Source organism: Bombyx mandarina, chromosome 12 (genome assembly GCF_030267445.1).
Source record: "Bombyx mandarina strain Sakado chromosome 12, ASM3026744v2".
NCBI lineage: Eukaryota > Metazoa > Arthropoda > Insecta > Lepidoptera > Bombycidae > Bombyx > Bombyx mandarina.
In genome coordinates, this window is record NC_143219.1 from 4,781,908 (window position 1) to 4,791,861 (window position 9,954).

At 37.8% G+C, this 9,954-nt stretch overlaps 1 protein-coding gene across 1 annotated transcript; it reads left to right on the forward strand.

Moving 5' to 3' along the window:
- Positions 1–2,020: 2,020 nt before the first annotated feature.
- Positions 2,021–5,891, forward strand: LOC149501756 (myrosinase 1-like). The gene is made up of 6 exons (XM_089731829.1): positions 2,021–2,116; positions 2,810–2,949; positions 3,074–3,744; positions 4,085–4,393; positions 5,350–5,588; positions 5,704–5,891. Exons 1-6 carry the CDS (start codon positions 2,046–2,048, stop codon positions 5,861–5,863), a joined length of 1,590 nt encoding a protein of 529 aa, XP_089587955.1. The 5' UTR covers positions 2,021–2,045; the 3' UTR covers positions 5,864–5,891.
- The last annotated feature ends 4,063 nt before the right edge of the window (positions 5,892–9,954 follow it).

Genomic DNA, 9,954 nt, shown 5'->3' on the forward strand with positions numbered 1-9,954 from the left:
CAAAGCGAAAAGTTTTTTTTAAAGTTAGCAAAACCTTATTAGTATGTTTGATTGAACTTTAAATTTGCTTGCCAACAATATTCAGTAATGTTTTATTTACAAAAATAGAAATAGCAACGACACACAAACAATGGAACGCAAGTCGTAAGTTCACGTAATTCACTTAAAATTTCGAGACGACACGCCAAAGTTGTTTAATTTAAACTGATGTGTTTCGTACGACGAACGAATATTAATTGTCTCAAGGAGAAACCTCTGTACAGCTACACTATTACCGACAGTACGTAATTAACTTTACCCTAGTATGTTACTTTCAGCGTAGAGTTTAATTAACAACCTTAACTTCCTTGTTTTAAGGTACTAGTGATCATTACAGATGACATAATATCATGAATCTCAAATGTTGAAGTATAAGTAAAACTGAATATGTAACTTTCAGAAAAAAAAACACGTCGGTAAGGGGCTCCTCGACATTGTTGTATGTATTTGGATCTAACAATTAATGATTTTTTTTCCCACCTATTCTAGTATCCTTGAGGGGTTCTCCGAGCGAGTAGATAAGCTCACGGGACTCTAACCTGGTGACCTGATATTAAATGGTTACCGGAACCCATAGACATCTGCAACGTAAATGCCGCCACCCACCTTGAGATATGAGTTCTAGGGTCTCAGTATAGTTACAACGGCTGCCCCACCCTTCAAACTGAAACGCATTATTGCTTCACGGCAGAAAATAGGCAGGGTGGTGGTACTTAGCCGTTCGGACACACAAGAGGGCCTACCACCAGTGACCAGCTTCTCCGATCGTGGGCTGCGACGAACTGCAGCGGCGTGATGAGACAGTGAAGGTGCGTGTGGCAGAGCCAGGAAAACGTACTTCTATTGAAAAACGTACTTGACTTTTACAAATAAGTTCCACATTTAGGAAAAATATTTATGTAAAAAAATCTAATTAATTCACACGTATAGGTCCAGGTAGGTAGGATATGTCCTTCTTTAAACGAAGCTTGTGAAGTGTATGTATGAACTGTAGGCAGGGGCTTGGCTCTGCCCCTGGTATTGCTGACGTCCATGTCCACTTACCATCAAGTGGGTCGTATGCTCGTCTATCTATATCGTCGTGGCGTCGATACTTGGTGGCGATGAGTCCTGGAAGGCTATACTCGACTTCTGCGAGTGCATCATCTCGCAGAAGGAGGCGGCGGGGTGAGTGAGGCAAAGCTCTCCTCACTACGCAGACACTCGACGCCGCCGAGCAGGGGGTCGAGACCGGGGTTGTATCCGTGACCTGGCTCCCTAAGAGCTTGGAGTCCCACCCGTTTTGTGCGGGGAGAGACACAGACGTGGGGTGGCGTGCTTTACACGTTCACCCGCAGTAGGAAGCCGGGTGATGGTAGACCGCGCTCCCTCGACCGCTCCGGGGGAAGGTGTAACGCGGCGCCATCAAGGCGGGCTCTCGTACCGCTGACCGAGGGAACTGGTAGTCGTGACGGTGGCGGCCGCCGGTCTGCCGTCTGTGGGACGGCGGGATGGATGTAATGTGCTCTGCGTCAAACCTGTCCCGCCGTCTCAATAGCCCCGACTGGGCTCCGGCCCGATCCAAGGTAGGGCGCCGGTTGTGAGCGGCAGGAGTTTTTAGTGAGGGTCAACTCCCACATACCCTACCTGCCGCGCGGGTGGGAATCCGGCGATTTTCTCCTGTGGAAAAAAAAGCACAACTACCCCGCCTATTTTTCCGCAAAGCAAATCTGCGTCAATGATTGAGCGTTGGGACAAAGCTTATACCTACTATACAATTGAAAATCCACATGCATTCCGGTTCAGCATTCAGATGACGATGTCTATGGGTTCCGGTTACTACTTCATACCAGGTGGGCCGTAACTTCGTTCATCCGCAGAACCAATATATGTGTTTCAATAGCATAGATGTGTTCATAGCTTTGCTGTATTTTTTTCTGTGTTATTTTGTCATTCCTATCATCCAGTCGGATAAAATAATCAGATAATCGTAATGCACAGATAAAGATTCCTTCATATAAGTACAGATGAAGTTTGAATATCGGATTATCTCGGAAGAAGCAGTGACAATGCTTCATTTACCTTCCAGTTATTTATTGTAAGTTAAGCCATTTACTCATATTGAACAAAACCAACATATCATTGCGAATCCAGAAAAAATCACGCCTGGACAAAAACTTTTGCTTTATAAAGCACAAGTCCGGCCTCGCATGGAGTACTGCTCCCATCTCTGGGCCGGAGCTCCCTAATACCAACTTCTTCCATTTGACTCCATACAGAAGAGAGCCGTTCGGATTGTCGATAATCCCATTCTCACGGATCGTTTGGAACCTCTGGGTCTGCGGAGGGACTTCGATTCCCTCTGTATTTTGTACCGTATGTTCCATGGGGGGTGCTGTGAGGAAATGTTTGAGATGATACCACCATCTCGTTTTTACCATCGCACCGCCCGCCACCGGAGTAGAGTTCATCTATTCTACCTGGAGCCACTGCGTTCATCCACAGTGCGCTTCCAGAGATATTTTTTGCCACGTACCATCCGGCTTTGGAATGAGCTCCCCTCTACGGTGTTTCCGAGTGCTATGACATATCCTTCTTCAAACGAGGCTTGTGGAGACTACTTAGCGGTAGGCAGCAGCTTGGCTCTGCCCCTCGCATTGCTGAAGTCCATGGGCGACAATAACCACTCACCAACAGGTGGGCCGTATGCTCGTCTGCCTACACGGGCTTTTAAAAATACTTTATAAGTACATTGCTTGCCATTTTTAAGTATGTTGACATTTTTTCACAGAGCATTATTAATATTGTTATGTATTTTAACGAATGCAACTGGATGGCATATGCGCCAAAATGCGCGCGAATTCCCTAAAGGATTTTTGTTTGGAGCGGCTACAGCTGCTTACCAAATAGAAGGCGCTTGGAATATTGACGGTAAACATGCAACTATTCGAAATATGTATGTAATAATAGAAATAAATATAAGCTAATGAAATAAAATAAAATAAAAATAAAATAAGCTAATTATCAAAGTTTAAAAAATCCAAAAATGTTTCAGGAAAAACTGAAAATATATGGGATCGTGCCTGTCACAAAGTACCCAGCCCGGTAGCCGATAACTCTACGGGAGACATCGCAAATGATTCCTATAAACTTTACGAACGAGATGTTGAAATGATAAGAGAACTTGGTGTTGATTATTACAGATTCTCTGTGTCTTGGACTCGTATTTTACCCACGAGTTTCCCAGATTACATAAATGAAGCTGGAGTTGCTTATTACAATAATCTGATTGACGAATTACTCAAATACAATATTGAGCCGATGCTCACAATTTACCACTGGGACTTACCACAAAAATTACAGGATATGGGAGGTTGGACGAACCCATATATTATCGATTGGTATGCGGACTACGCCAGAGTTCTGTTCCAAAAATTTGGTGATCGAGTTAAGAATTGGATCACTATAAACGAACCGAAAGAAATTTGTTTCCAAGGTTACGCAATAGGTACATTAGCTCCAGCATACACTATGAGCGGAGTGGCTGATTACTTGTGTGGGAAGAACGTTCTTTTAGCTCACGCTAAAGCTTATCATATCTATGACAAGGAATTCCGACCTACCCAAAATGGAAATATCTCTATAACCATTAGTTGCCAATGGTATGAGCCTGAAAGCGATCGCGAGGAAGATATTAACGCAGCGAATGAAATGATCTTATTCGAGGTTTGTTCATGCATATACTAAAAAATGTATCTGCTATATACTCTAATAACCTATTCATCAACAGCCGGCAGCGGCTTGGTTGTCCCTGGCGTTGCCAATCTCTACTAATTTGCTGAATTACTAGAGACTATTGATGATCAGTACTGACCGTATTCTTGTCTATCTACAATGTCAATAATAATGATTTCTATAAATCCGTCGATAACTAGGTGAGATGAGCATAACAGACATCCCTCTTGCAATTTGATATCGCCTGCAGTTTCACGACCCATCACGAGACTAATATATATTTTCATTTTACTTATTAAAACAGTTAATACTAAAATGCATGCTTTTACAGTGGGGTCAATACGGTCACCCTATATTCACTGACAGCGGTGACTATCCTGAAATAGTCAAACAACGTGTAGCAGCCAAGAGTGCTGAACAAGGTTTCTTACGCTCACGGCTCCCAGAGCTAAGCCCTGAAGAAGTTCAATACATCCGTGGAACATCGGACTTTTTTGGTTTAAACCATTATTCAACATTTTTGACGTACAGAAATGAGTCAGTTGTCGGCTACTACGAAGTGCCTTCGTATAATGATGATGTTGGAGTATTTTATTATGACAAACAGGAATGGTCTATTGGTTCCCATAGCAGAGTTAAGGTTAGATTATAATATTATAAAGTTTAATTTTGCATCGTGGATGTCGATTTCTAAGTCATAGTTCAGTTGGAAACCGGTAGCGGGTGCAGTATTGCATGTCAACCACTATGAGTCACGAGTAATGCGCCCTATTGTATGGATTGACATAGTCATATTTGAGAATAATTAATTGTATCATTTCATTTAAAAAAATACTTAATTTGATTTAGACCCAATTTGATCTGATAAATGAATCTGCGAGCTGCAGTGCTATGTGAGTAAGGCCATAAATTTGACGGCTATTTTATCGTTCCTTCTCTGTGCTGTCGCCTACATAGCAATGATTTACCTCATTTAATATAATGAAAGAAAAGTGCTAGGGAGAATTTCGCTCATTATAGAACATCAGCGTTTAAGTTTTTTACTGTTTCAATTCCCCGCTAATACAAAAAGTTCAAGGTCCACTTTCTTGTTTCTCAAAAATTCTGTAAAATCGTAACTTCGACATAGGTATCCTATCAGAGACCCTTTTGAACGCTTTCGCGGTGTGAGCATCTCTTTTACTCTCGAACTCCAGTTTTCCTGCTCAGTTCAGGCCAACAGTGAATAAGACTAAGGATATTAATTGAAGACATAGCTGAAGACATGCTCACAAGCTGCAGCAGAAGTTATATCAACGATCAATCAGCACTTGCTTCGAAATTATTTTTATTTGATTTTTTTTTATTGCTTAGATGGGTGGACGAGCTCACAGCCCACCTGGTGTTAAGTGGTTACTGGAGCCCATAGACATCTACAACGTAAATGCGCCACCCACCTTGAGATATAAGTTCTAAGGTTTCAAGTATAGTTTCAACGGCTGCCCCACCCTTCAAACCGAAACGCTGATTAAGTTCGATTAGGTTAAACCTGTTTTATTTATGACACCAGAATAAGGTTCAAGGTACTAACAAAGCTCTAACAACTTTCATTCACAGACCACACCATGGGGCTTCTACAAACTTTTGAGACAAATTTCGAATTTTTACAATAACGTTCCGATTATAATCACTGAAAACGGTTTCGCGACCCTAACCGGCTTAGAAGACAACGATCGAATCACGCATATGAGGTTGTACTTAAATGCTCTTCTAGACGCTATTAAAGATGGATCCGATATCAGACTGTATACTCCTTGGAGCTTGATGGATAATTTTGAATGGATGTCTGGATATACGTGAGTATTTATATCTCATTAATTTTCTTAAATTAGCGATCTATAATGTAATTTAATTATGATTGATATGATTGTAATAATAAAATCCTTTGATATTGCCTGTCTATATTTCCAGGCAAAGATTTGGACTTTATGAAGTTGATTATGACAGTCCAGAACGCACACGGACGCCGAGAAAATCTGCTTTTATATTCAAAGAAATTGTAAAATCAAGGACTCTAGATTTTGATTATGAACCTGAAAGCTACGTTATGACGATTGACGAAGGAAAATGAAGTGATTAAAGGATATTTCAAGTTGAAATGTTATTTTTATTCTCTGATTTAAAATCATACAACGACATATTAAGAATTAAAGCTTTAAGATGTAAAAATATAATTAGAGTAAACTTGTTGTTTGTTTTATAAAATACTGATAAATACTTCAAGCTATTTGATTTGAAAATGAATAGATCGACCTAATTCGATTCACATCCGAGTTATTTTATAGCCCTAATTCTCTACTCTGATAACACGGAAAATATTCAAACAATTGCTTTTGGAAGGATAGTATTTTACTAATACAAACACATGGGGTAACTATGTTTACTTGTAAAGATGATTTCGATATGATTGATTGATACACGAGATTCTATATCATTGTTAATATTATAGCAATACAAATATCAAAATACTATTATGTATCTTTTTCATCTAATTTACTCTTTTAATTTCTTAAAACTTAGCATTTAATTATTAATTTTGTTTGCTGGATTTATTTCCAGTTCCAATACCAGAGTAATTTCAAATAACCTCTTTTAAAATTCCAAATAAAAAATATCGTTCCCTTCTCATTTTCGTAAAGAATTTAAACAATTCAAAGCATAAATATCATCAACTATTAAAAACTTAAATGTTATTTAAAGTATCGTTTTAAACTATTTACTAAGGTTTTTGTCAATGGGAGATGTTGACCAAAATACTTGCGATTCTGCTTTTATTTTCTTTTGTTCTTAATTATTTCCACTAAATCTTCTTTGGATAAAATGTACCACATCTCTCATACACCTCTGACTATTTAATGATCATCGTCAATCCACAGCGTTCATTAATAGATTTTGGCATAAGAATTTAACAATTGATTTAATTTGATTTGTTGAATTGAAATAATTTGTTAGAAATGCTTCAAACAATAAGACGCAGTTTCAGCAGTACTGTAATTAGATACCGAAATAATTCAGAATTACAAAAGTAGAAACAGAGCTAAGCGACGAGATGATATTCTATTTATATTATATTTAACCAGTGTGTGAAATAAGTCAACCGGATTGGAACAGTTGATTTTAAAATGAAGTTAGGTACTCGAAAATTAAATAATCTAGCATAATTTTAACATTTGTAGTAAAAATTTCTGCAATACTTGATTACCCGAAAATTCCTCCTCAATGATTTCCATGTTTTTTTTTTGTATTTTTATTGCTTAGATGTGTGGACGAGCTCACAGCCCACCTGTTGTTAAGGTGTTACTGGAGCCCTTAGACATCTACAACGTAAGTGCGCCACACACCTAGAGATATAAGTTCTAAGGTCTCAGTATAGTTACAACGGCTGCCCCACCCTTCAAACCGAAACGCATTACTGCTTTATGGCAGAAATAAGCGGGGTGGTGGTACCTACCCGTGCGTACTCACAAGAGGTCCTATCACCAGTAATTACGCAACTACACGATGTTATCCCTTCACCGTGTGTGTGATTCAATGTCTCTATTACTACTTCAACGCAGACTTAATTATGACTATCTGCTATTTGACCCCTCGCTACAACCATTTCTATTAACCTACCTAACTGTTGCAGTTGCTATGATAGTTGCCATGCTGAGCCCCATGAGATTGCCTACACGTTCGGTGAAACTAGAATAACCCCTCGAGGCTACTACGTATGCAAAAAATGATATGATAAAAGGCTATGAAAAAGCTATGATACACAAAAAAAAAACAAATTTATAGGGTCGGATTGAAATCAACATTGTAAAATAATCATATTTTATTTACTTAATTCAATTTCTTCAATTTAAATAAATATTCATCCGAATTGGATACAAACTGAATACTTTGGGACACCTCCTAATTTTATAATTAACCGAAGCAACACAGTGAGGATTTTGATTATAAATAATTCGGTAATTTTTGATATGAAAAAGAATACCTCCAAAATTTATTATTTGCGTAACTACCAGTAATGGGGTATGAGCCTGTGCCACCAACCTGCCTATTTCTGCCATGAACCAGAATAATACAATTATAAATACAATCATAAACCTTTTAATGTGACCATCCAATCTAATTCCCCATAAATGTGATAATGCTTTAAAATTTCATAATAACGCATTCATTATTTTGTTTCTACGTTCTCGTTGTTTATGTAATTCAGTTAAAATTTTGACGAGACGACACGTCAAAGTAATACAATTTAAGCCCACGTGCTTCGTATGGCGAACGAATACTAATTGTTTCAACGAGGAAGAGGACAAAGCTACATAGCACGTTTTACAGACAGTATGTAATTCTTTAGCTTACTTTATTTATTTATTGCTTTACTAGCTGACCCAGCAGACTTCGTGGTACCTCAATCGATAAATAAAAGACCCAAAATTTTTATATAAAACAAACAAAAGGAATCCGTCAAAGTGAAAACAAAATTGTTATTTTTATTGAATTCCGAGCATTTTCATATTTATCTAACTTTTAAACCTTCTCTGGACTTCCACAAATAATTCAAGACCAAAGTTAGCCAAATCGGTCCAGCCGTTCTCGAGTATTAATGAGACTAACGAACAGCAATTTATTTTTGTATATGTATATAGATAACTTTCAGTTACAAGTTTTAATAACACCCTTTTTTTCTTTTTTCCTACCTATGCTGATAGCCTTGAGAGGCTATTTCAGCTCCTCCTTGACGTGTAGATGAGCTCACGGGGCTCAAACCCGAGTGTTGGTAACACTGGCCCTAGCAAACGAAGTGCTTCGCAGAATCTACCACCGGATCGGAAACGCGACCCACTGAGAAGATCCGGCGAGAAACTCAGTGGGCTGTGTCTATGGGAAAAGATGGACACCCTACGGTAACTTCCTTGTTTTAAACTAAAACAATTAAGATTGTTTATCTGTTTGATTGAGTAACTGAATTAATAGCATAGTAAACTCAAATCACAGCAGAGTTGCATCACTTGATACAAGCGTCCCAGTCATTTTATCCATTCGAATAAGTATTTCTCTGAGTCCTTTTTTCAGCCTTAAACAACAGAGATCCTCACAAATACCAACGGAACAGTGATATTGTTTTTTAAGTAGAGGCGACTGCAAAGTGCATAGACACCTTAAGCTCTATATTCGCTTGAACATGATGGTGACGGTATTGTAAGATATTCGCAAAAAAAAAACTAGATAAACTGCTAAACAGTTTAACGATTTAGCTAAATGTTAACAAAAATAATATAATATTTAACGGCCGTCTGGTGTAGTGGTAAGTGACATGGTCACTACACCAGGGGATCGCGGGTTCGAATCCCGCCAAGGGAAGATATTTGTATGATAAATATAAATGTCTTTTCCAGGGTTATGGATGTATATTAAATATATGTATGTGTATAATAAAAATCTTACATTTATGTCCGTTATCTGGTACCTGTAACACAAGTTCTTTACGAACTTAGCACTGGACCAGTTAACGTGGCGTGATTGTTAGTAAATATTTATTTATTATTATTTATTTATTCCTACTGTAGCTACTATTATGACTTACAATACAACTTCAAGTTATGTAGTAATTTGTTATCAATTATCAGTAAAACCAATTACAACATAAAATATAACAAAATTTAATCTAAAATCACGATTACGATTAGCTTAATCCGCGGTATATTAAATTATTTTAAGATCAATATTTTATCCTAACGACAGTATGTGCCGATAGCTCAGTTTAATAACGGCTGCTTAGATGAATCCGAAAATGACCACGAGTTCGTATTTTTTTCACAAGAATACTATTTTTCTATGTTTTGTTTATTTTTATGTTTATATTTAAATTTTATAGATAAGTGAAAAGATAATAAAAAAAAATTGTGGAAAAAGAATAACTTTGCAACAGAAATAATCCCCCTTTTGGAGTTTAAAACATAAAATATGTATTCTTAAAACAATATTTGAATTCATTAAATATTGACGCAGTTGTTGATGTCTCTACTGGTGGTAGGACCTCTTGAGAGTCCGCGCTAGTAGATTTATTTTATTTTATTTTTATTGCTTATATGGTTGGACGAGCTCACAGCCCACATGGTGTTAAGTGGTTACTGGAGCCCATAGACATCTACAATGTAAATGCGCCACCCA

What these genes read in the sequence shown, in the direction of transcription:
- LOC149501756 (XM_089731829.1), top strand. Translation starts at nt 2,046, where the DNA reads ATGAAGTTTGAATATCGGATTATCTCGGAAGAAGCAGTGACAATGCTT. An exon ending in TTACCTTCCAGTTATTTATT is followed by an intron (nt 2,117 to 2,809) that starts GTAAGTTAAGCC and finishes ATTTTTTCACAG; the next exon opens with AGCATTATTAATATTGTTAT. An exon ending in GTTCCCATAGCAGAGTTAAG is followed by an intron (nt 4,394 to 5,349) that starts GTTAGATTATAA and finishes TTTCATTCACAG; the next exon opens with ACCACACCATGGGGCTTCTA.